Raw genomic sequence first — 27184 nt, forward strand, 5'->3', positions numbered from 1 at the left:
ACTTCATCATAGCACACAACAACACACACACACACGCACACGCACGCACGCACACACACACACACACACACACACACACACGCACACACACACACACACACACACACACACACACACACACACACACACACACACACACACACACACACACACACAATTCAGATTAACAGTAAGACCAACGTTTTTTTGTTGGAAGTGGTAAGAAAAGGTAAGAAAAGAACAATAGGAAAAGCGTAAATGCACAGTCCTGGGAGATAACACTTACAGCTTTTCACCAGTGCCGTTGCGGAATTCGAAATGGTGTTGAAGTTCAATCATATTTGATCACTCTCGAAAAAAAGTTCCAAAAATATGATATCGCTTGCTTATAGGCACCCCTATATAAGACCTCAAATGAAGCCCTTTCATCTAATAAGAAAAGGGTCGATTGGATTTCAATATAGAGCCTTTAGGGGTGCCATGCGATAGAACCCTTTTTGGTTCTATAAAAAAACGTTTTTTTCCTAAGAGTATATATAATTAATTCCCTTATAGCACACAAAGCTGAATAACCAGTAGGCCTACATTTTCGTTTCACGTGTCGATAACATCTTATTATTATTGTTGATAACCTTAGGCAATCATCACTATTATTCTTTCCAATGCGGGTATTCATGTTATTACCACGTTACTACTATACTTAAACTAACTGGAAATCATTGGTATCGTAATAGTTAGGCTAACTACTCAACAACACATTCTGTTCACTAATAATTGTTTCGGTAAACGAATTAAATTGCACTATGTCCTCAAGAAGACATAATAATAATAATAATAATAACGAAAACGCCAGGGCATGGTTAAACAAATACCCTTATTCCCTTTAAGATTAATAGCAGGTTCATATCCGTTTAGTGGTTGTCTATAACTGACAGATTAGTTTCAAGTGATATTAAACTATACCGAACTATGAAACTTGTACATGTTGTGACTCTTACAAGTATTTCCTCGTACATGTTTTACCCATTATGTTGTGCCTCTTACATGTTTTTCAAAGAAACTACATCTGCCCCTTACTTCCATATCTAATGAATATGGCATTTAAATAATAAAAATATGCAAACTCATTAAATAGTATAATAGTCCTAATGTTTCAGGCAATTTAATTGTTCATGTTTCAATGTTTATTTTTTCCCTTTGGATTATACTATTAGCCTGTAAAACCTAAATATAATTCATCCATATTGCAGCAGTATTCATTTTTCAACTCTGTTAGATCAAACATAGGTTGTACCTTTCAGACAACATTGTTAAATGGTAACTGTCTTTTATCAATAATAAATTCATAAATTTAACGATTAACTTAAGTTATGGAGTAACATGTTGCCCATTTAATGTCCTGCATAATTCCCTGTTAACAGTGCATTTGAGTGGAATGGATGTTTCTAACGTAGAATTGTATCACGTGAATTTTGTTTTAATTTTAATTGGTTCAGACATCCCTTGAGTCATTTTTGATCGAGTGAAGTTGTTTGAAGGACCAACATTCCCCCTTTTTGTTGGTTATTTGTTCCTTATTTCACAAGACAAACGGTGTAGTTGAAATAGGCTGTGCACAACTCCTGCCCAACTATAATACTGAATTTCCACATGATTTAACACAACGTTACATCACAATTCATAAGAATAACCCATTACAGACCCACTTCAAAACGTCACATTGACTGTCATTCATTTATCATATCGAAATTAGCCATTTCCTCCAATGGGCCGTTGGTGGGCTCTTAAGCACAAAACTAATTTCCTCTTTACTTTACTTGGTCTCTATACTCGAATAATATACAGTGCCATCACGTAATTTGTAGAAAAGTATAATCTTTAAACTCGAAGCCCATTCTTCAAATGTATTCCATTTCAGAGGCGGGCTTTTACTAGTGGAGTCTTTACGACCCGAGACTATCAGGGGGGTGTAATTGAGGGGGCGGTAAGGGTAGGCTATAGAGTAGCGGCCGCCTGAAAGCTAGGCTACTAATAAAGCCAAATGGACTGCACACCGTAAAACGGCTCTGCCTGCCAACAGCTGGACACAATAGGTGTATTATAGGCCAGGCTCATCCAAACACACCGCACACAGAGGCTATATAGTGACTATGGTTATGTCCCATTGTCAGATTATCAGACAGGTGAGGCCCAATTAATCGGAACGTGAAGCCACTGTTCGTGTGTGCGTCCGTGTGTGTGTGTGTAGCTGTTTGTCACAGGGATGTAAGCGTGGCTATGTTTGACCAAGGATTCTTGAGAACCGGCCTCTTGAATTTTCGGGAGTTCTAGTTTAGGCCTGCTTCCCTACTTCACGTCCATGTAGCCAGGCCTATACCGCCTGCCTGGCTTTCTCTCAGCTGGATAGAAACACCTGTCGATGTTTTGAACAGGCAGATTGGAAACAAGTTCTACATTGTATCTAATGAGAAGTATCCTCTCGCATAGGCAACGTGCCACTTCCAGTGCCAAGTAAAACAATAATTGGGTTTCTTAACTCTTAATAACACTTTGTTTGTGCGGTAAAATGCATGTTAAGGAGGCATCTTAATGATTCCCTTGAGTCTGATCTCTTTGGTCCCCAGTATAACTCTTTGACCGGGCTAGTTCTGTTTCAGTGCACAAAGAGCTTTGCTGGGTAGAGAGGGTTAGTGATTGAAGTGGCTTCCACTGGATTCATGGTTCGGTCAGTCAATGAATATGTAATGACGTTACATTCGAACCCAATACCGGGTAGTGCCTTCTTGGGTACACCTATTTTGCATGGAAAATACACAGTATACTCTGGGGGGGACAAACTTGAATACACCTCAAGCTTAAGCTACACATTCCTCTTCCGTCAATAGATGAAAAACGATTTGCTCCCCTACTTAGAGAGAGAGAGAGAGATACACTCTTGAATGGATGTTAAGATAGTTTTTTAGTAGGCTATACACGATAAAACATTGATTGTTGCAGTTTGTTGACCCGTACAATTTGGGGGTTAGTTTTCTCTTCACAGCGGAGCATATAATTATGCAAATAGAGATCCGACAGTGATCTGGTGGAATGCTCAAGGTGCTGGTGAGGGTGACGTTCCAACTTTGCTTAGCGCTGCCTAGTCCTTTTTGGAAATAGTTCATATTTAGCAGTGCTGGCGAGCGTGGGAGGGGATGATGAGAGTAAAAGCGTGACAATCTGAGTCTCCTGAAAACGTATAATATCATTTTGGGATCCCATTGCCATTGACATGAGGCCACGCAGGCGTTTTGAAGTTTCGAGAGCGAAGACATTCTAATAGCCTACGCGAGGGAATGATCATGTGGTCATGAATATGTAGGCCTAGGTCCTGCATACTTAAAAGAATGAAACGGGAGTGGAAACTGTAATTCAATGTAATGTTGTTAAGTGTGACATGGTGGATGAAAATGACGCAATTAGTGTAGGCAGATATTTCTGACGCTTGCTAATCAGAGTTATGTTCAACTTGTCCCCCCGTTTGCAAATGTATCTTCCTTATGGTGAATTGAAATACTCTAACATGGCGCTAAATCGATTTAAAACGCTCTATTTGAGCATTGGTGGAAAACTCTAGCGCCTGACAAGAGAAACAAATATTTGAAACGTTTTAAGATGTAACATGTTATTGTGTGACAACCCTCGCCTATACTTGCCTATTGAATTTGAGTGTGTTTAAGACATTTTACGTGTCAGAGAAGTGAGACCAACTCTCAATGATGGGTGATTGAATGTTTAAAAACATTTTTTTTTTACGAGGGACCTGACTTGGTGTGAGGGATCTCAGCTGGTTCCACCCGCTCGCACTTGTTGTTCGACGGCTAATGGAAAGATTTCTAAAGATTTATTGAGGGGGCGTTTAATGACCTTATCGGGTTTCACCACGTGAAAACAAACGATCCTGTAAAACGCGCTGGCATACAGCTCTCTTTGCAAAGATGAATCGCCATTTGAGGAGTTTTAATTGACATTTAACCGTCTTCATCTTTCTTTCTTTTTTTTTTAAAGCAAGTTTAACCGGTAGTAACTGGAGATGGTAGAGCACATGTTTTATCCGCTGGACGTGCAGGCCAATAAACCTTATGCAGTCTAAAACTTGAAACCAAAAAGCTTAACTTAATATGGATAAGGCGTGTTTTTTTTGCAGTTCCATCTGCGCTCTTTGAAGCAGGACCCGATAAAGAGAACTGTTAGGCCTAATACTAAAACAAATCATTAAACTAGATTTAAGAAGGCATTTAACTTTGGTTAACACTAGTCCAATTGTTGAGGACTGGGCTCCTCTGTCTTGAGTGACGGATCGTCTTCCTCGGTAATGTTTCATAGCTGTTATGTGAGATGATGACTCCCATCCCTTTTTTCCCTCGAAGCTCCACTACCTCGCGCACTTTGCAGTGAAGGCAAGCGAGCCGATGTGGCAGCGCATCAGGCTCTAGATAGGTACCAAGAACCTTCTCTCAGCTTGTTTTTCTCGGCGTTACACTTTCTATCCCTTTCCCTCTTGAGTAAGCCTGCCCCTACGACCTGGGTAGCATACCCTACGATCATGTTATGTGTGGTAAAGCAAACGAGCTACTCTATCATTGAACTATGTAGACCTAATCTATGGGTTTACCGCTCCGATGCCTTATGTTTGTCTTTGTTTCTAAATTAATTTATAACACTAGTCTAAATGAAGAACATTATACTGCAGGCTAATTGATTTAACCACGGCAGGCGTATTAGAATAAGCAGGGGCCTATATACAACAAGCTCTCACAGTCTCACGTCAGAATTAGACATTCATCCATGTTTCTCCAACATTACATTTTGAAGTTGATCCAAATGTCAAATGTCCACGTTTTTAAGGTTAAGTTAGGTATTAACTCCGATATCTCAAGGTTAGGCATGAACTCTGAATGGTTAAGGTAATGATTAAGGTTTGGGATAGGCTTAAAACTAAACTTTTTTTTTTTATATCGCCGTCATTTGGCAACCTTTTGCAACCGAAACCTACTTGAAGGTAACAGCGCTCACTGCTGCCCCTAGTGGCCGGTTCCCACGTCATCTCCCGATGACCCCAGACGTGGATGGACATCTAATACTGACTTGTGTCACCAGTGACCTGGCTGCTATATACATATAAATGAGGCTATTTGAAACAAATACCCATACGCCATGTGTTCGTTGTAAACTCCATAAACACGACCACTTCTTAATTCAATTTCAGCAACTGACAAAAATGTTTTAATACATGGGAATGGTGCATGGGAAACACATGATTGAAGGGATAGTTGCAGGAAAAATGCTAATATTGGTACCATGTCTTGAATGGGATTTGTGACACAAATGCTAAAACGTTAGCATTTGGAAACAATGCCAGAGCAACTAAACCAAAGCAAGGATGGCCGTCATATAAAAAATGCTATATTTAAAGGGAAACGTCACAATTTTTCAACTTCATATTGATCTCCAGCACCACCGCAACATCAACATGTGTGAAAATGGTGCATTTCTATGTTTTGTAGTAAAAACAATTGAGGAAGTGTTTCCAATGACGTCAGTGTGCATCTTGTGATTTTGACCAGTTGTGAGTTGACATTGCCTACTACTTGCATACTAATGGTCTCCTAATTAGGCGATGTCATTGGAAACATCTTTTTTTTAAAACTACAAAACACAGAAACACGGCATTTTCACATATGTTGATGTTGGGGTGGTGCTGGAGATGATCAATATGAATTTGAAAAATTGTGAAGTTTCTCTTTAGTCAAATCACAAAGCATGAATGTCCTTAGATAGATTACTTATTTGATCAATAAAACATACAAACAATCTGAAAGAATAATATGTTCAAGAGTATTTGTTAAAATTAGTCACAATTTACATATCAACTGTGCTTTAGATTTAGTTGAAGGCTGCACTCTTGATCCATTCACATAATGGCTTGTTGGCCTTTTGGTTGATCCAACAACTTGGTGATTTTGAGTAGTGTAACTTGGTGACTAAAAAAAAAATGTTTATTTCACCTAATTTTAACATTCTGTCATAAAGAGCACATGTTCAACTGAATGAAAAAAAAACATTTCTCCCCATCTCAAGAGCAAAAAAAAAAAAAAAACTATAGCAAGTGCATCTTAAGTGCCAAATAAAGTAACAGGGTTGATGACTTCTTAAATCAGCCATGAATCAATCCCCATGTGATCGGGGGAATGGAGTCTTGTAGTATACAAAAGAGAGGGGCAATTAAATGCAAGCTTCACAAAAATGTTTTAATTGTTAAAACATTTCTAGCCCGTCTATCTATGGGTAACAGGGTTGATGTCTTATGCTCAATTTTCCACCACCAAACACCAGAAAACGGTCAAAAATTGTAGAACCAGCTCACCTGCTTTTATACTAGAATTTGACAATTAGATGTTCAATGTCTCTTGACATTAGAAATCAGATTCATTGAATGTTCCATGTGGTCTATATTAAAGGGCACTTCATGTAATATAACAGGCGTTTAAAATTCAATATGTGTGCACAATTTACACTTAAAATAGGGATGTGAAAGGCACTCATTTCGTGGAACGAGCCCTTTATTACAAATATCAAGTGAACATAGTGTGTTGTTTATTCCTGAGGCAGCAATATACACATAATGAAGGAAAATAGCAACGGTTTATTCCTTCACGCAAAGGGAAAACACATGAACAGCAGCATCCTGGAATGAAACTTCTCCACCAGTCCGCATATTCCCAAATCAAACAACAAGTTAACTTCATGAGTGACATCCAAAAGAGACATTAATACAATTAGATGAAAATGACAACAGCTCACACACACTGCTTCCTTCATTACTGACAAAAGCAATGATTTGTTTAATAACCTACAAAAGCCTCAAAATATCACCCAGTGGATGTTATTTACACAGAATTAAAAATAAAATAAAAAGTCTAATATATACCAATACATTTCTTAACACTCCTTATAAATACCTTGCCTGAAGCTGTGGAAAGGTAAAGCATGCCTGGATAGACAGTGGCTGTGTTGGGAGGTGTATTCATGTATCAGTGGCTTACTGTCTCCTTCTGGTGATACAAATATCTGGGCATATTAGAAGGATATTCCATTATTCTTTTGAGTGATTTCTAACTTAAACGCTGTGGAAATATAAAAAAAAAAAAATCTTGTTTATGTCCCAGATTGAGATTATGCGAGGCTGACCCACGCAGAGCTCTCCTCTTCGTCACTTTTACGTTTGCACTCGAGGCAAGTGTTCGGAAAATACATTTCTCCCAGCATCTGAAGACACATCATCTAGGCTTAGGATAATATTGAAATCTTGGATTTCCCGACACGTGCAAAGGGGATGTAATTGAAGTTTTTATTCACTGTGTTACCGACTACTTGTTTCTGTTAAAATGAGATGTCCCTAAAACTCATATTGATGCAGGGTTGTTTTATTTAGTTCATCAAATTAAATCATCTGGGGACATCAATTTCATGGGTTTCAAACAGAAGAAAAGGGTACAGTAAAAAAAGAAGAAGACATTTTTACAAATTAAAAATCATAGACAGTCTACCTCAAGTCAACATTTATGACTCTGGGACTTCATTTGGTCCGATACAAAATCGAATCAGAGTGCATAAAAATCCAACTAAACATTGAGCGAAAGTAAGATACAAAACACCACCACTATATCAGCTGTCATAAACATTGCAGTGCAACTCCCCAAAGTACGATCGTATAAATAGGACCTCATTTGATAGAAAATGTAACTATCGTTTTAAGAAGTGTGTGTGTGTGTGTTTGGAGATGGTAAGGGAAAGGGATGGACGTGACTAGGGAGCCATAAAAACAACACACTCACTTTACGTTAAAATAATCTCATGTTAATGGCGAATGTTTACTCGAGTTAAAATCATCGTTTTGTGGTGACGGTAGGAGGTTGGGTTGGGGGGGAGAGGGGGGAGATATGCCAAGTGTATGAGTGGTGTGGGTTGAGGAGGACTGTGTGGGTAGGGCGGGCTCTAGGACCTCGGGGAGTGGTGGGGAGGGCTGCCGGGGTATTAGCTCAGTTCAGGGCGATGTCAGGACAATTAGAGGTATACCACGGCGCACTGTGCACAGCGCCTGTCAGCCTTAATCTCAGCCACTGCAACCACTGCTCCGTGGCCCGGACCACAGACGAGCCACAGCCCACGGGAAACGCAAACACTCAGCCCATATTGTTTTGACAGTTGCGCTCATCTAGAAATAACGCAAAACGCTATTGCAATGTATACACCACCACCCTGCACTCTGCCGGTAAAACAATACACGTGCGAGCGGGGAGATAAATTCAGCCAGAAGAGAGAGAGAGAGAGAGAGAGATCACACAGAGATGAGGGAGGAAGGAGGAAAAGATGGAGAGGGAAGACGGAGAGGATTTTATGCACCTCCTCCACCCCCCTGCGTTTCCCTCCTGCTGGTGCAGTTCTATAGGTCGTTGTGGTTGTGGTCGGGTTTGGTTCTGTGGGAGCTGCGTGTAGTGACCGTGTTGGAGGTCTCCTCCTCCTCCCCAGTCTGTAAAGCCTCACTGAAGAACTGGAAAATGGAGTTGAAACTCCTCCACGACGTCAGCTCGTGTCGCTCTGTACCTGCACAACACACACACACGCACAGCACAAAGAGACAGTGTTAACTTAACGGTCCACTGTGTGACCATAGTGAGGATAATCAAATAATGAAAACTAACATACACCATACACCACAGTTACATCACACACACCTAATGGGTTACAGATAAATCATTTTGTTAACGGAGCATGTAAATCCCCTCCTCTACACCTGGAGAAGCTTATTGTGTGTCCACTTTCAAGCAAAATGCTTATAGGACATTACATCCATTCCAACCTTTGACCTAGCAGTCCAACGGGATAGTCTTAATATTTGATCCAACTTGATTCATGATCGTGCACACCTGATACCCTCCAGTGTCTGTCTTTTAATTGAATGGGAGTTATGCACAATGGATGCACTAAGCGAAACCAGTGGACCGTTATTCATTCATTCTCAGAGCTGCTTGAGAGAGGAAGCGGTGAGAAGGCACTAAGGCAGCCAGCGTATCAGGTGGTCTGGGTTTCCCCTCCCTTCTCCAGGTGAGCCGGTTCCCATGTTGGGGTCACAGGGAGCCTGAAATCTGGTACACACGCCTCAGGTTCCTCTCGGCTCTCCGAGGTCAGGGGATCGCTGCGTCGCTCTGAAAGCTGCCACGCAACACCTCCGCCACGGTGCGACGACAGCACACCAATGCAGCTGCTCCACCGCCAGCTCCTCGGCAACCATTTACAACCAATGGCTTATGGCTTAGTTCCCTACTAGCTGGCGGCTAGGCTGCTTAGCCACATGCTGTACTGTACCGTGTTGAGAAGCAGTAACCAGAGGCCATCCCAGGGAAAACGGGTCACAGAGTGATACAATGGTGTTCTATCCCCTGATATCCCAGATACACAGTGAGAACTAGTCATAGCAGGGTCCAGTTCTAGGTCTTCCACTGTATTAGCCCTCGAATAGACTCCTAGACCATTAGGTTTATGTACCTGGTACCAATACAGCCGCACACACTATCAGTTAATGAGGCCATTGTTGCTTTGTTGATGGGTCAAGGCACCAGTTAAGTGAGAGCCCTCTCCTCCTCTCGTCCTGCTCTCTCCTCTCCTCTACATGCACCAGGCTGGAGGGATACAATTAAAAAGCACCTTTAAGGCCCTCTACAAATAGTGTCCTTTGATGGCTGCTGTATTGACCCCGTGTTAATTAGATTGACCCCCTGGCTGGCTGTGATAATGGATGGAGGTGGAGGGGGTGGCCAAGGCTGGGATGGTCTACCGGGCGGTCAATCTACTGGACTCTACATGGTTTACCAGGCTAGCCTATGATCGCTGCCTCAGGTCAGATTGACTAGCCTGGCAATCAGTGAGTCACTAACCCCCAGACAGACTAACAGTGTGCTGCTACCTGTGTAGGGCTCAACGCAACAACACACACCCCTGGAAAACAAAGACACAGGCCTGCTCGCATCTATAATTTATATCCAATTTGAAGCACAGGGATCTCTCCTCCTCCGCTTTTTTCCTCCTCATCCCTCCATTACAAGTGTTTTTATATCTTTCCTTTTTCTTTCAACAGGAGCGATCGAAGCCAAGGCTCTCCCATTTTCACCTCAAACCTGAGCTGAACTCCGGAATGCCGCAAACTGTTACACCCTATCCCAGCGCCGGGGTCAGTGGGAGTGCGTCTCCTTTTCGATATGCAGACGAACCGGGCCCCTCCGTCGGCCTCCGTAAAAGCTCCCCCCTGTCTGCGGAAGGAGTGGCCTCCGATGTCTCCCGGCGCCCGGGCCTTGATAGCTAACAGCCTTTTACTGCCTTCGCCCACTCCTCCAGTAACAAGTAGAGTGTGTGGAAGCTAATGGATGTTGTCAGTGGTGTGATCTGAGCGCTGATTTAGAGGGAACCCACCAGCCAGGCTCTCAGAGTTAGCCTGACCGCTGGACTACCTGGGTGAGGAGTACGAGAGGAGGAGGATAGTTAGCTCACTCACGCTACAAATCACATTTATATCCTTAAAAGATATGGAGATCGATTAAATGCCACGGTGTCGTGTGGAAAGTGAATTCTGTCCTATAAACAGTCTGTGAGAGGACTCGCCTTTTTCCTCCCTCCCCCAGTTTCGGTTGTTGTCTCTTACGTAAAAGTTAATTGAGCCACTGATTTCAGTGCTCAGGTCACAGGGGCTCGAAATACACTGGTGGAAATTGCAAACCTCTTCCAGATTCATTCGTTTATTTATATTTTACACAACTATTCCGGGTTCATTGTGAAAAAGCAAAAAGTGTTTGTATTATTTGTACTTTTTACCCCCCCTATTTTGTGATATCCAATTGGTAGTTACAGTCTTGTCCCATCGCTGCAACTCCCCTACGGTCTCGGGAGAGACGAAGGTCGTTAATCCGGAAGCCAGGCGCACCAATGTGTTGGAGGAAACACCGGCCAACTGGCGACCAAAGTCTGCTTGCACAAGGAGTTGCTAGAGTCCGATGGGACAAGGAAATACCGGCTGCCCTCCCCTCCTCTAACCCGGACGACGCTAGGCCAATTGTGCCCCGCTTCATGGGTCTCCCGGTCACAGACGGCTGTGACACAGCCTGGGATCGAACACAGGGCTGTAGTGACGCCTCAAGTACTGCGATGCAGTGCCATAGACAGCTGCGCCACTCGGGAGGCCAGCAAAATAAAATGTTGCGCAGAGGCTCACTTTTTTATACTTCTTGAGATGTGCTGTTTTCATAATGCTGGACATACATTAATATACAGTGCATTTGGAAAGTATTCAGACCCCTTGACTTGTCCCACGTTTTGTTACGTTACAGCCTTAATCTAAAGTTGAATAAATAGTTTTTTTCACTTATCAATCTACACACAAAACCACATAACGACAAAGCAAAAACAGGTTTTTAGAAATTTTAGCAAATATATAAAACCTGAAATATCACATTTACATAAGTATTCAGACCCTTTACTCAGTACTTTCTTGAAGTACTTTTGGCAGTGATTACAGCCTGGAGTCTTCTTGGGTATGACGCTACAAACTTGGCACACCTGTATTTCTGCAGATCCTGTCAAGATCCTGCTATGTCAGGTTGGATGGTTGGTGTTGCAACACAGCTATTTTCAGCTATCTCCAGAAATGTTTGATCGGGTTCAAGTCCGGGCTCTGGCTGGACCCCTCAAGGACATTCAGACTTGTCCCGAAGCCACTCATGCGTTGTATTGGCTGTGTGCTTAGGGTCGTTGTCCTGTTGGAAGGTGAACCTTCGCCACAGTCTGAGGACCTGAGCGCTCTGGATCAGATTTTCATCAAGGATCTCTCTGTACTTTGCTGCGTTCATCATTCCCTCGACCCTGACTAGTTTCCCAGCCCCTGCTGCTGGAAAACATGGTGCCAGGGTTCATGAGTTCAATCTTGGTTTCATCAGACCAGATAATCTTGTTTCTCATGGTCTGAGAGTCCTTTAGGTGCCTTTTGGCAAACTCCAAGCGGGCTGTCATGTGCCTTTTACTGAGGAGTCGCTTCCAACTGGCCACTCTACCATAAAGGCCTGATTGGTGGAGTGCCGCAGAGATGGTTGTCCTTCTGGAAGGTGCTCCTGTATCCACAGAGGAATGCTGGAGATCGGGTTCTCGGTCACCTCCCTGACCAAGGCCCTTCTCCCCCGATTGCTCAGTTTCGAAGGGCGGCCAGCTCTAGGAAGAGTCTTGGTGGTTCCAAACGTCTTCCATTTAAAATGAATAAGGCCACTGTGTTCTTGGGGTCCTTCAATGCTGCTGAAATTTGTTGGTACCCTTCACCAGACCTGTGCCTCGACACAATCCTGTCTCGGAGCTCTACGGACAATTCCTTCCACCTCATGGTTTTTGCTCTGACATGAACTGTCAACTGTGGGAGCTTATATAGACCGGTATGCGCCTTTCCAAATCATGTCCAATCAATTGAATTTACCACAGGTGGACTACAATCAAGTTGTAGAAACATCTCAAGCATGATCGATGGAAATAGGATGCACTAGAGCTCAATTACGAGTCACACAGAGAAAGATTTGAATACTTATGTAAATTAGGTATCTTTTAAAAATATTTAATAAATGAGCAAACGTTTTTGCTTCGTCATTATGGGCTATTATGTAAATTGATGAGGATTTTTATTTATTTAATCCATTTTAGAATAAGGCTGTAACGTAATTAAATATGGAAAGGGGGAAGGGGTCTGAATACTTTCCGAATGCACTTCATGCGTACTATATTAATATAATCCCCTCTAAGCCTCTCTATTGGTTGTCCTGTGTTCTTTCACCCCTCTACGCCTCTCTATTGGTTGTCCTGTGTTCTCTCACCCCTCCAAGCCTCTCTATTGGTTGTCCTGTGTTCTCCTCTCTCATTACGGCCTGTGACAGACAGCGCCAACAGATGCAGTCTATTTGATCCTAGATGCTTAGCCTCCACTGTCACAGCCACTGGATCCCTCTCAGAGTAATTGACTGACTGTTTGATCTCTATGAGACGACACACACACACACACACACACACACACACTATTGTTATCAGTGGTGTGGGATGAAGTAAGGGAACATGACGTGTGTTTGAGGGAAAAAGTCCTCCGTAGCTGTGGGCCATGCTTTTTTTTTATTCCCCTCACCAGTCGCTGCATGCTGTATGTTGTCACAAGTGGTAATCTCCTGTGATAGTTGGGTATTTCAAAACAAACGGTAGGTGACTGAAGAGCCAAAGTAACGCCCCGAGTGATAGTCAGAGAGAAAGACAGAATCAAAGCACGCTGGCTATAATTAGTTTTCATCGGTGGTACATTATTTAAAGCCCCGCCACTTAATTGCTTGTGTACTAATGGCCTATTTTATGTGAATCAAACTTTTTTTCATAATTCATAATTACATTGATGTGAGCATGAAGGGCCATATATCTTTGCTGCATTTATTACAGAAATACATATGCATATTCAGCCTAGTCTGTGAGGCACCGTACATCTCATGTTTTGGCTCGTTTTGGAACAAATTGATTTCATTTTGTACATTTAAAAGCTTAATCATTTCCCTAGACATTGAAATCTATTTAATATTTCATCGACCAGGACTTCAGAAGATAAATACATGCAATGGTCATTACCGGAAATGAGGTTCATAGAATTTCAAACTCTTATTTAATATTCTGCAAGTCAATGTTCGACTTTTTTGTTTTGCCAAATCTATCAAACTACGAGTATCATTTTCTTGAGTGCATTGTTATCATGCCCTTATCAAAGGTCATCTAAGCTGTTTCTATCCAGTCTGGACATTGAACGTACGGACATGCAGCGAGGGGCAGCTATTCTGTAACACTATCTCACAGTGTGTTTGTGGAAACTATCTATTGCATAGATCAACGGTGGGGAATCGCTATCTGTGTCCTGCTTGTTAGACGATCGGATATCCACTCCTGAAGCGGACTGTTATTAGTTTATCTGCCGTGCGGGGGTGTGTGGGGCCGTGCTGGGTGAGTGGGGCCGCTGAGGGCACCCCGGCCATTTTGTCTGCCTGTCAGAGGGCCCCAATGTGTCACTGCCAGAGGAAGAGGTCAAACGAAGTCAAAGCAGGTGCCAGGGTCACTCAGCTCGGCCTCCACAACTCCCCCCCCCCCACTCACAGAGCACGGAAACAAGGCTACGGTCAAACAACTGTTGATTTCAATCTAAATGTGGGACTTCTCCCTGCCTCCATTCACCATTTGATTAACTCCTTCCAGACAAAGGAGACACAGTGAAGTCAGACTTAATCATGACGACATATTTGTCATTCCCTGTAACCCCCACTGTGGCTAGTTTTATTTGAATCAAATCAATAGATTAATCCAATTCACAATCCAAACAAACAGAAAAAAAAACACACACCGACACAATTTACAGAAACGCACAGCATTTCATTAAAACAGCACTACCATTTTAATGCGATTCAATTTTTATGATTACCGGTAAGTGGGGTCTGTCTGTTTCCTCTATCTCTCTCGTACTGTTTTTTAATTACTTTCCTTATTATTGTGTGTTGTTGTTGGAGAAAACAAGGCAAAACTCATTCCACATCACTAGATGAGGAACCTGAATGACTAGCTCGGGGGGGGGGACTTGATATTTACTTTAAAAGAGAGAGATTTCAACATTGACTTGTTGAAATAGTCTCTTCATTTTTGCTCATATTATTCAAACCATCACCTGGGAGACCAGAGGGGCCAAATAATGGATGACCACACACACACACACACACACACACACACACACACACACACACACACACACACACACACACACACACACACACACACACACACACACACACACACACACACACACACACACACACACACACACACACACACACACACACACACACACACACACACACACACACACACACACACACACACACACACACACACACACACCTACTCTCTCTCCCCTTCACCCTGCCCAGAGACAGAGTGCTTTTTTATTTTAAAGTGAATGACTGGCCTTGGCTGCTATAAAGGACCCTGCTTTTATATACTTGGAGAGTATTTACAAGATAACCCGAGCCCAAGGACAGCGCAAGCTATTGGATACGAGTGTCTGACTCTCCAGTGTCCCGTTCAGTAAAATCGAAGCCAAAACATGCACCCACTCCGACAACACCTCTCAATGTCAACGGGCTTCTCTCTCCAGGGTCGCATGTGCATCAGGGACATGGGCCCCCACTGTAGAGGGCCTTCAGAGACATCTTCCCCTCTACAAAATGAACTGTTTTAATAAATATCTGAATTACTTAATGGAAATGTTTTCATCTAAAGATATTTTTACCTGCACATTCCTATTTGTTCTTTGTCTTCAAATTTATGAAGGCTATTGAGAATATTAATTATTTTGGAATATAATTATAATTTTTTTGTCTGCTGAAAAAACAATTTCACAGCCTTATTGCAATTAGAGTAGGGATACAGGTGATATGCTTTCAATATATCCTTTTCAATAACATTTTATGGCCTATTGTTGGTAAGTAGGGATGTAACCCTGCTTAAAACTCTTGCTGGAGGCATATCTGTCGACACTTCTCCACTATACAGTGGGGTCCGGAATTATAGGGATCAGAAGAATCTCCAAAAATTAAATGAAACACTGGAATGAGTAGGTTTGGACACACCTACTCATTCCAGTTTAAAAATAAATAAATAAATATATATATATATATATTTTTTAAAACAATTTTCTACATTGTAGAATAATAGTTTAGACATCAACACTATGAAATAACACACATGGAATCATGTAGCAACCAAAAAAGTGTTATAATAAATGTATAATATATTTATAATAAATATATTTTAGATTTGATATTCTTCAAAGTAGCCACCCTTTGCCTTGATGACAGCTTTGCACAGCTTTTGGCATTCTCTCAAACAGCTTCATGAGGTAGTTACTTGGAATGCATTTCAATTAACAGGTGGGCCTTGTTAAAAATGTATTTGTGGAATTTCTTTCCTTCTTAATACATTTGAGCCAATCAGTTGTGTTGTGACAAGGTAGGGTTGGTATACAGATGATAGCCCTATCTGGTAAAAGACCAAGCAAAGAGAAACGACAGTCCATCATTAGTTTAAGTCATGAAGATCAGTCAATGCGAAAAATTTCAAGAACTTTGAAAGTTTCTTCAAGTGCAGTTGTAAAACCCATCAAGCTCTATGATGAAATTGGCTCTCATGAGGACCACCACAGGAAAGGAAGACCCAGAGTTACCTCTGCTGCAGAGGATACGTTCATTAGAGTTAACTGCACCTCAGATTGCAGCCCAAATAAATGCTTCACACAGTTCAAGTAACAGACACATCTCAACATCAACTGTTCAGAGGAGACTGCGTGAATCAAGCCTTCATGGTCGAATTACTGCAAAGGAACCACTACTAAGAAGAAGAGACTTGCTTGGGCAAAGAAACACGAGAAATGTGTTGGTCTGATGAGTCCAAATTTGATATTTCTGGTTCCAACAGCTCTGTCTTTGTGAGACGCAGAGTAGGTGAATGGATGATCTCCGCATGTGTGGTTCCCAGAGTGAAGCATGGAGGAGGAGGTGTGATGGTGCTTTGCTGGTGACACTGTCAGTGATTTATTTAGAATTCAAGGCACACTTAACCAGCATGGCCACCACAGCATTCTGCAGCGATACGCCATCCCATCTGGTTTGCTCTTAGTGGGATTATCATTGGTTTTTCAACAGGACAATGACCCAACACACCTTCAGGCTGTGTAAGGGGTAGTTGACCAAGAAGGAGAGTGATAGAGTGCTGCATCAGATGACCTGGCCTCCACAATCACCCGACCTCAACCAAATTGAGATGGTTTGGGATGAGTTGGACAGCAGAGTGAAGGAAAAGCAGCCAACAAGTGCTCAGCATATGTGGGAACTCCATCAAGACTGTTGGAAAAGCATTATCACGAGGCTGGTTGAGAGAATGCATACAATATACAGTAACTCAGTATTTGTATGATTTATTTCATGCAGTATTTTTTACTTATCTTTATCGAGGGATTCAATAATTCTGGACGCTACTGTATATTCCATATAGGACATTCTAACTAGGAACCCACCAACGAGGCTTCAATTAAACACTGATAAATGAAAGACTTCAGCAAATGACAAAGCATCTCTTTCACTTTCATATTCAGTGAGATGAAGGTCACCATATTTTGCTCAGAAAAAAAAGCTTGTGAAATGGTGTACATTTCCTGAATGTTTTTATGACTGTAAAGGTGGGAAGCCGTGCATGTGCCGTAGAAGTTAGATGCTTGTCTTCTAATAGTAAAAGATAGTTAAATCAGTTATTTGATCTAATATCACAGTTGCAAGATGTTCACTGTAGAATTGAGTATTTATGGCATGCACATGAATTAATACCGTTGATTAATATCAGTTAATATCAAGCAGGTTTTGATATTTGATTGGGAGGTTAGAGACATGTTATGTTTCGCTTTCAGTGTGGTTGAACTTATTTCGAATAGAACTGCACTACTCACACTGAAAAACAACTGACATTAACTATTCTATTCCTTGAATTGTGAACATGTATCAACGGAACACAGCGCATATCTAATCATTGAATCATTTGTAATTATGGGGTTCAATTCCCGCCTGAACAGGATATCCGATCGTCTAACAAGCAGGACACAGATTTGATAGAAGTCAGTCTGTGTACAAAATGTGTGTGTACGTGTGTGTACTTAGATTAGTAGAGTGTACGAGAGAGCCAGTCCCTAGTGCCACGTAGACTTCGCTCTTTGTTTGATCTGGCTCGTCATTGGTGGGGATTTCAATGGTAAACACTCTGGATCCACTAGCTCGCCTGACACAGTTTTGTTTTTGGCCCATTGATGGGGAATGGAGAGCGTCTGTTTCCATGGCCAGCCCTAGTGTGCCTCTAAAGGGAGGCCCACAAAGCCTGTCCATTAGCAGGAGTACACACCCCCTCGTCAGGGCCGGGGTCATGGTGAAGCCCCACACAACCCTGCCAAACACACATACACACACACTTGCATATATGCACGTATGCGCACGCGCACACCTTCCTTCGCTCTTAAACATAATGAGCCATCCAACATACACACAGTGAGGGTTGAGCCCCAGACAATCTCAACCTGCACTCTCACTACAACCCCCCCCCCCCCCCCCCCCCCCCACTTAAACACAAAACACTCACCCTTCCCACACACACACACACAGACTCTCTCACACACACACAACCTCTGCTCTACTTTGACAAAATACGAAGGAGCACACACACACAAACACGCAAGAAAGCACACGCACGCACGCTTACACAGACACACACACACACCTCCCTAGTGCTTAAAGACAATGCCTTCAGAGACCCTCACAGCAACCCTCACTACACTTCAGTATAATGCCTTGACAGACAGACAAACACATAGACAGAGACTCTCACACATGCACACACAACCTCGGCTCTACTTTGACACATTACGAGGTAGCACACACACACAGACACGCATGAAAGCAAGCAAGCACGCATGCACACACACACACCCACACACACCTCCCTAGTGCTTAAAGACAATGCCTTCAGAGACCCTCACAGCACCCCACACTACACTTCAGTATAATGCCTTGACAGCCAGACAGACAGACAGACAGACAGACAGACAGACAGGCACGCACGCACACAGACACAAACAGAGCTCCTGGGTTGCCTCAGTACTAACAGTGAGACACCCAGGGCCCGCTGGGGCTCAGGTAAGATGGCGAGCTGACAGACAGTGAGCTCAGTGCCGCTCCCACATGTTACCACGTCTAACACCAATGGGGCCCAGCTGCTACAATTAAAACACTACTCGCTTGCCTACCGCAGGCAGCTTCTCAATACTTAGCAACTCCCCGATGCACAAGCCACATACACATACACCTCTGAATACAAAAACACACACACACACACACACACACACACACACACACACACACACACACACACACAGAGGCTACACAAAATGGTCTGTATGGAGTGTGTGAGAGAAGGTGTGTGTTTGTGTGTAAGGGGTGTCACCCTTAACTTGGGCAAGCACTCACAAGAGGACAGCCTCTTCAATATAGCTCTTATCTGTGTGTGGGTGTGTGTGTGTACTTTGCCAGGTCACACGTGACAAAAGTCAGTATCCGACGTCCTGACAGGTTGCATCACTGCCTGGTTTGGCAACTGCTCGGCCTCGGACCGCAAGGCACTACAGAGGGTAGTGCGAACGGCCCAGGACATCACTGGGGCCAAGCCTCCTGCCACCCAGGACATCGATACCAGGCGGTGTCAGAGGAAGGCCCTAAAAATGGTCAAAGACTCCAGCCACCCTAGTCATGGACTGTTCTCTCTGCTACCGCACGGCAAGCGGTACAGGAGTGCCAAGTCTAGGTCCAAAAGGCTTCTTATCAGCTTCTACCCCCAAGCCATAAGACTCCTGAACGGCTAATCAAAGGGCTACTCAGACCACTCTTTTACGCTGCTGCTACTCTCTGTTTATTATTTATGCATAGTCACTTTAGCTCTACCTACATGTACATATTACATTAATTACCTCAATTAACCTGTGCCCCCACACATTGACTGTGTACCGGTACCCCCTGTATATAGCCTCGCTACTGTTATTTTACTGCTGCTGTTTAATTATTTGTTATTTTTATTTGTTATTTTTCTACTTTTTTTCTTAAAACTTCTTAAAGCATTGTTGGTTAAGGACTTAAGGTTAAGGTCTACACTTGTTATATTTGGCGCATTCGATCCATGTATGAGGTAAAATATGGTGAAGATAAGGGCAATAAATAATAAATAAATAATTACAATTGAGCAATTAAACACTGGAGTGATAGATGTGCAGAAGATGAATGTGCAAGTAGAGATACTGGGGTGCAAAGAAGCAAAAAATAAATATAAATAAATAGAAGTATGGGGATGAGGTAGTTGGATGGGCTATTTACAGATGGGCTATGTACAGGTGCAGTGATCTATGAGCTGCTCTGACAGCTGGTTTTTAAAGTTAGTGAGGGAGATATGAGTCTCCAGCTTCAGTGATTTTTGCAATTCGTTCCAGTCATTGGCAGCAGAGAACTGTAAGGAAAGGCGGCCAAATTAGGAATTGGCTTTGGGGGTGACCAGTGAAATATACCTGCTGGAGCGCGTGCTACGGGTGGGTGCTGCTATGATGACCAGTGAACTGAGATAATGCAGGGCTTTACCTAGCAGAGACTTAAAGATGACTTGGAGCCAGTGGGTTTGGCGATGAATATGAAGGCCAGCCAACGAGAGCATACAGGTCGCAGTGGTGGGTAGTATATGGGGCTTTGGTGACCAAACGGATTGCATCCAATTAGCTGAGTAGAGTGTTGGAGGCTATTTTGTAAATGAAGTCGAGGAACGATAGGATAGTCAGTTTTTGCCAGCATCAGTTTTTGGTAGTATGTTTTGCAGCATGAGTGAAGGATGCTTTGTTGTGAAATAGAAAGCCGATTCTACATTCAATATAGATCTCTTTGGATTGGAGATGCTTAATGTGAGTCTGGAAGGAAAGTTTACAGTCTAACCAGACACCTAGGTATTTGTAGCTGTCCACATATTCTAAGTCAGAACCGTCCAGAGTAGTGATGCTGGACGGGCGGGCAGGTGCTGGCAGCGATCGGTTGAAGAGCATGCGTTTAGTTTTACTTGCATTTAAGAGCAGTTGGAGGCCACGGAAGGAGAGCACCCCCATAGAGACTGCCAGAGGTCCGGACAACAGGCCCTCTGTTTTGACACACTGAACTCTGTCTGAGAAGCAGTTGGTGAACCAGGCGAGGCAGTCATTTGAGAAACCAAGGCTGTTGAGTCTGCCGATAAGAATGCAGTGATTGACAGAGTCGAAAGCCTTGGCCAGGTCGATGAATACAGCTGCACAGTAATGTCTCTTATCGATGGCGGTTATGATATCGTTTAGGACCTTGAGCGTGGCTGAGGTGCACCCATGACCAGCTCGGAAACCAGATTGCATAGCGGAGAAGGTACGGTGGGATTCAAAAATGGTCAGTGATCTGTTTGTTAACTTGGCTTTCGAAGACCTTAGAAAGGCAGGGTAGGATAGATATAGGTCTGTAGCAGTTTGGGTGTAGAGTGTCTCCCCCTTTGAAGAGGGGGAAGACCGCGGCTGCTTTCCAATCTTTGGGGATCTCAGATTATACGAAAGAGAGGTTGAACAGGGGTTGCAACAATTTCGGTGGAACATTTTAGTGAGAGAGGGTCTAGATTGTCTAGCCTGGCTGATTTGTAGGGGTCCAGATTTTGCAGCTCTTTCAGAACATCAGCCATCTGGATGTGGGTGAAGGAGAAATGGGGGAGGCTTCAGCAAGTTGCTGTGGGGGGTGCAGGGCTGTTGACCCGGGGTAGGGGTAGCCAGGTCGAAAGCATGGCCAGCCATGGAAAAATGCTAATTTAAATTCTAAATTATCGTGGATTTATCGGTGGTGACAGTGTTTCCTAGCCTCAGAGCAGTGGGCAGCTGGGAGATGCTCCTCTTATTCTCCATGGACTTTACAGTGTCCCAGAACTTTTTGGAGTTTGTGCTACAGAATGCAACTTTCTGTTTGAAAAAGCTAGTGTTTGCTTGTGTATATTGGTTCCTAACTTCCCTGAAAAGTTGCATATCGTGAGGGCTATTCGATGCTAATGCTGTACACCACAGGATGTTTTTGTGTTGGTCAAGGGCAGTCAGGTCTGGAGTGAACCAAGGGCTATATCTGTTCCTGGTTCTACATTTTTTGAATGGGGCATGCTTATTTAAGATGGAGAGGAAAGCACTTCTAAAGAATAACCAGGCATCCTCTACTGACGGAATGAGGTCAATATCCTTCCAGGATACCCGGGCCAGGTCGACTAGAAAGGCCTGCTCGCTGAAGTGTTTAAGGGAGCGTTTGACAGTGATGAGGGGTGGTCGTTTGACCGCAGACCCATTACAGACGCAGGCAATGAGGCAGTGATCGCTGAGATCCTGGTTGAAGACAGCAGAGGTGTATTTGGAGGGCAGGTTGGTTAGGGTGATATCTATGAGGGTGCCCGTGTTTACGGATTTGGGGTTGTACCTGGTAGGTTCATTGATAATTTGTGTGAGATTGAGGGAATCAAGCTTAGATTGTAGGATGGCCGGGGTGTTAAGCATGTCCCAGTCACCTAACAGCACGAGCTCTGACGATAGATGGGGGAGCAATCAATTCACATATGGTGTCCAGGGCACAGCTGGGGGCAGAAGGTGATCTATAGCAAGCGGCAATGGTGAGAGACTTGTTTCTGTTAAGGTGAATTTTTAAAAGTAGAAGCTCAAATTGTTTGGGCACAGACCTGGATAGTAAGACAGAACTCTGCAACTCCAGCACCCATTGGCAGTTCTATCTTGTCAGAAAATGTTATAGTTTGGGATGGAAATTTCAGGGTTTTTGGTGGCCTTCCTAAGCCAGGGTTCAGACACGGCTAGGCCATCTGGGTTGGCAGTGTGCTAAAACAAACTTAGGGAGGAGGCTTCTAATGTTAACATGCATGAAACCAAGGCTTTTAAGGTTACATAGTCAACAAATGAGAGCACCTGGGGAATGGGAGTGGAGCTAGGCACTGCAGGGCCTGGGTTAACCTCTACATCACCAGAGGAACAGAGGAGGAGTAGTAGTACATTCATCTAGTACATTCGGAAAAGAGAGTAAAAAGAGCAGGTTTCTGGGCGCGGTAGAATAGATTCAAGGCATAATGTACAGACAAGACTATGGTAGGATGTGAATACAGTGGAGGTAATCCTAGGCATTGAGTGACGATGAGAGAGGTTTTGTCTCTAGAGACACCATTTAAACCAGATGAGGTCACCGCATGTGTGGGAGGTGGAACAAAAGGGCATATTGAGCAGGGCTGGAGGTTCTACAGTGAAATAAAACAATAATCACTATCCAAAACAGCAATGGACAAGGCAAATTGACATTAGGGAGAGGCATGCGTAGCCGAGTGATCAGAGAGGTCCAGTGAGTTGCTAGGCGTGCTGGAGACACGGCGATTCAGACAGCTAGTGGGCTGGGGCTACCAGAAGGGCCTGTCATGACGTTGCCCTCTTTGGGTACAGCAAGCCAAATTTCATGTTCCGGAGAAGGTATAAAAGATCGGTGAAGAATCCAGCTACGAACTGGTCCGTTTGTTACAACTTGGGGAAGCTCATGGGAGACGGTGTAGCCACATTACCATAACACTGTTTATATAATAGCCTCAGATATGATCTAATTGTTGTATAAGATGAATGAGTGAGTATGATACTGTTTGTAAAATTGTGTCATGTGATTTTGGACTGTTTTATGAAGGAAACTCCAATTCCCTTTTGAGTTGAACTAAATCAGAGGTCTGCCCCTGAGCCCAGTTAGGGTCAGGTATCCTGGGACAGCCCCTTTTCTGCAATTCCGAATAAAACCCAACTTTGAGAAATTCTCAAGTAGAACCTGTTTCTCTCAATCACGGGAGTACAAAGGTTGCAGACCTTTGCTGAATCTTTTAACCATACCACGTGGTTAAACTCTTAGACTATAGATACCGACAAAATAAGAACAAGTCTTTGATATTAATTACTCGTCTGCAGCTAGGAATTCGGTATCAATGAACGCGAAGAATGACAACCGCCGAAACATCCATGTTCAGTGACATTCTGAATGTCACTCTGAACAATACACTCTAACCACAACAGAGAGAGAGAGAGAGAGAGAGAGAGAGGACGAAAACTCTCCAACAGAAACTAACTTTTCAACAAAGATCCTGACGACACACTGAGCGTAAATATATATATTGATTGCAATTGTTCCCGAATTAGTGAGCGTTCATGTGCAAAGGATTAGCATTTCAATTGTTATAATTATCAACTGTAGTGTCTCATCTTAGTCGACCCCCACTTCCCTTTTGTCTAACAAGCCGCCATGCCGGTTTAGCCCACTAGGGCACATTCTCCTATCATATCTTGTAACCATATTTACTTTGTTGTTTTATTTTTGCATTTCTGTGAATTACTTAGTTAGTAATAAATAAATGATTTAAGACAATTGATGTATGGATGACTCATAGTGAAGACTGGGTTTGTGCAGATAACCAACAATTTACAATGTTTGGAATGAGACTAACGTGAGGTAAAATAAATAATTCATTCATTCGAAGACTAATGGATCAGATATAAAATATCTGAAAAGTTATTTCAGGAAATGATAACTTTGTAATCTGAATATTTTCCTTGGTGCCCCGACTTCCTAGTTAATTCACAGTTACATGATTAATCAGTTTGATCGCGTAATACTAATTACAGAGAATCTTTGATAAAAACGAAGTCTTCAATTTAATGATAGTAAAGACACGACAGGCCTTAGGACGTCGCGTGCGGAAGAAGTCTGTTGCAGCCCCCTCGTGCGGTTACGTCGGCAGACCAGTCATGATGGATCAGCGGGGTCCGTGTAGTAAAAGGGTTCAGGCCAATTGACAAAATAGGTATTGTAGCCCGAGAAATTAACTGATGGACCTCTCCAGCTAACAGTCCAATATGCTCCAGACAGCTAGCGGGCCACGGCCATGCAGATGGGCATTCAGGGGACGTCGCGACAGAGGATCCTGTTGAAAAAAACCCACTTGGGGCAACAGTGAGCGCTGTTACCTTCTAGTAGGTTTGTTTTTCTAGGGCACTGTGGATGGGGATAGCGGTTGGTTGTAAGCATCTGCCTCTGATTCCAAACGTTGCAAGCGATTTTGTTTTAAGCCTGTGTGTGTGTCCGGGCGCCGAAGACGTGGAGGTCGAGTAAGGCAGCCCCACGCACCTCTCTGATTCAGAGGGGTTGGGTTTAATGCGGAAGACACATTTCAGTTGAATACATTCAGATGGACAACTGACTAGGTATCCCTTTCCCAAACCCGTACCTTAACCATTCTGAGTTCATGCCTGATCTTAACGTTAAACACTTCTAAATTTGGCGTTTGCAACAACTTTGAAATTTGACGTTTGAGAAGCATGAACGTCTAATTCTGACGTGGGACTGTGAGACTTGGACTGTGTACTAGCCATGCAGCACTGGCTGTGGTGGAGAGTAAGAATCAATGTGTTTTTGCATGAGAAGTGATTGGCTGGTATACCTGGGGCTAGCACAGTGTGGAGTGCACCACCACCCACACCCACACACTGAAGGGAGGCATTCCACCTAGATCACGGTAGAGTACCATACAGGAGTGGGTGTGTGGCAAACCCCCTCCAACGAAGACAAGTGCATTAACTACTCAATGGTTCATGTATCTCGTCTGTTGAGAAATGGTTCTCTGTAAAGTCACATAGTGACATATGTTTAATTGATAGAAATTTTACATCACCATAATCAAATCACTTTGTCTTTATGCCAGTATACTGCGCCAGTCCCACTGTGCTTTTCTACATATCAAAAGCTGCTTTGACAAAGTGTATTGGAGAGCCATGCCAAAATTGGATCTGGTTTCTTCCTCAGTCTACGACGTGACACCTCACCAAGAAGGAAGCCTGAGAGTGTCTAAGGGAGTGCGTCATAAAAACACTTGGTTTCTGACACAGCTTCCACAGTGTTAAATATAGTACGGGATCTGTGTGTGTACCTACTAGACTCCAGCTGTGGCTCATGGGTTTCAGTACATTCCCCAGACAGACACGTCAACCAGAGAGTGTCTGAGGAGGGGGGTGTAGGCGTAGGCTGCCATCTTGTTTGGAACCCTGTTAGACGTGAGCTTGGAGAGGCCTGTCCTGCCATGTACAGTTGTGGCCAAAAGTTTTGAGAATGACACAAATATTCATTTCCACAAAGTTTGCTGCTTCAGTGTCTTTAGATATTTTTGTCAGATGTTACTACGCAATACTGAAGTATAATTACAAGCATTTCATAAGTGTCGAAGGCTTTTATTGACAATTACATGAAGTTGATGCAAAGAGTCAATATTTGCAGTGTTGACCCTTCTTTTTCAAGACCTCTGCAATCTGCCCTGGCATGCTGTCCATTAACTTCTGGGCCACACTGATGGCAGCCCAATATTGCATAATCAATGCTTGGAGTTTGTCAGAATTTGTGGGATTTTGTTTGTCCACCTGCCTCTTGAGGATTGACCACAAGTTCTCAATGGGATTAAGGCCTGGGGAGTTTCCTGGCCATGGATCCAAAATATCAATGTTTTGTTCCCCGAGCCACTTAGTTATCACTTTTGCCTTATGGCAAGGTGCTCCATTATGCTGGGAAAGGCATTGTTTGTCACCAAACTGTTCCTGGATGGTTGGGAGAAGTTGCTCTCGGAGGATGTGTAGGTACCATTCTTCATTCATGGCTGTGTTCTTAGGCAAAATTGTGAGTGAGCCCAATTCCCTTGGCTGAGAAGCAACCCCACACATGAATGGTCTCAGGATGCTTTACTGTTGGCATGACACAGGGCTGATGGTAGTGCTCACCTTGTCTTCTCCGGACAAGCTTTTTTTCAGTCTGTCCCTGATGTTTTTCCTGAAGAGAAGTGTCTTCTTTGCTGCCCTTCTTGACACCAGGCCATCCTCCAAAAGTCTTTGCCACACTATGTGTGCAGATGCACTCACATCTGCCTGCTGCCATTCCTGAGCAAGCTTTGTACTGGTGGTGCCCCGATCCCACAGCTGAATCAACTTTAGGAGACGGTCCTGGCGCTTGCTGGAATTTCTTGGGTGCCCTGAAGCCTTCTTCACAACAATTGAACCGCTCTCCTTGAAGTTCTTGATGATCCGATAAATGGTTGATTTAAGTGCAATCTTACTGGCAGCAATATCCTTGCCCGTGATGCCCTTTTTGTGCAAAGCAATGATGGCGGCATGTGTTTCCTTGCAGGTAACCATGTTTGACAGAGGAAGAACAATGATTCCAAGCACCACCCTCCTTTTGAAGCTTCCAGTCTGTTATTCGAACTCAATCAGCATGACAGAGTGATCTCCAGCCTCGTCCTCGTCAACACTCACACTTGTGTTAACGAGACCTTTTGTGGCAGGGCTGAAATGCAGTGAAAATGTTTTTTTTGGGGGGGGATTCAGTTCATT

General features: G+C 43.4%; 1 protein-coding gene across 8 annotated transcripts in view; it reads right to left on the reverse strand.

Annotated features, from left to right (window-relative positions):
- Nucleotides 1-5213: 5213 nt before the first annotated feature.
- Nucleotides 5214-27184, reverse strand: part of LOC110535712 (family with sequence similarity 172 member A) — a 245931-nt gene continuing 223960 nt past the window's right edge. For all 8 annotated transcript variants that reach the window (XM_036935495.1, XM_021620906.2, XM_021620902.2 and 5 more), the window contains exon 11: nt 5214-8622. In XM_036935495.1, coding sequence (XP_036791390.1) covers nt 8462-8622 — 161 coding nt within the window. In that variant the 3' untranslated portion in view covers nt 5214-8461. The remainder of the gene's footprint in view (nt 8623-27184) is intronic.

This window comes from Oncorhynchus mykiss, chromosome 11 (assembly GCF_013265735.2).
Source record: "Oncorhynchus mykiss isolate Arlee chromosome 11, USDA_OmykA_1.1, whole genome shotgun sequence".
NCBI lineage: Eukaryota > Metazoa > Chordata > Actinopteri > Salmoniformes > Salmonidae > Oncorhynchus > Oncorhynchus mykiss.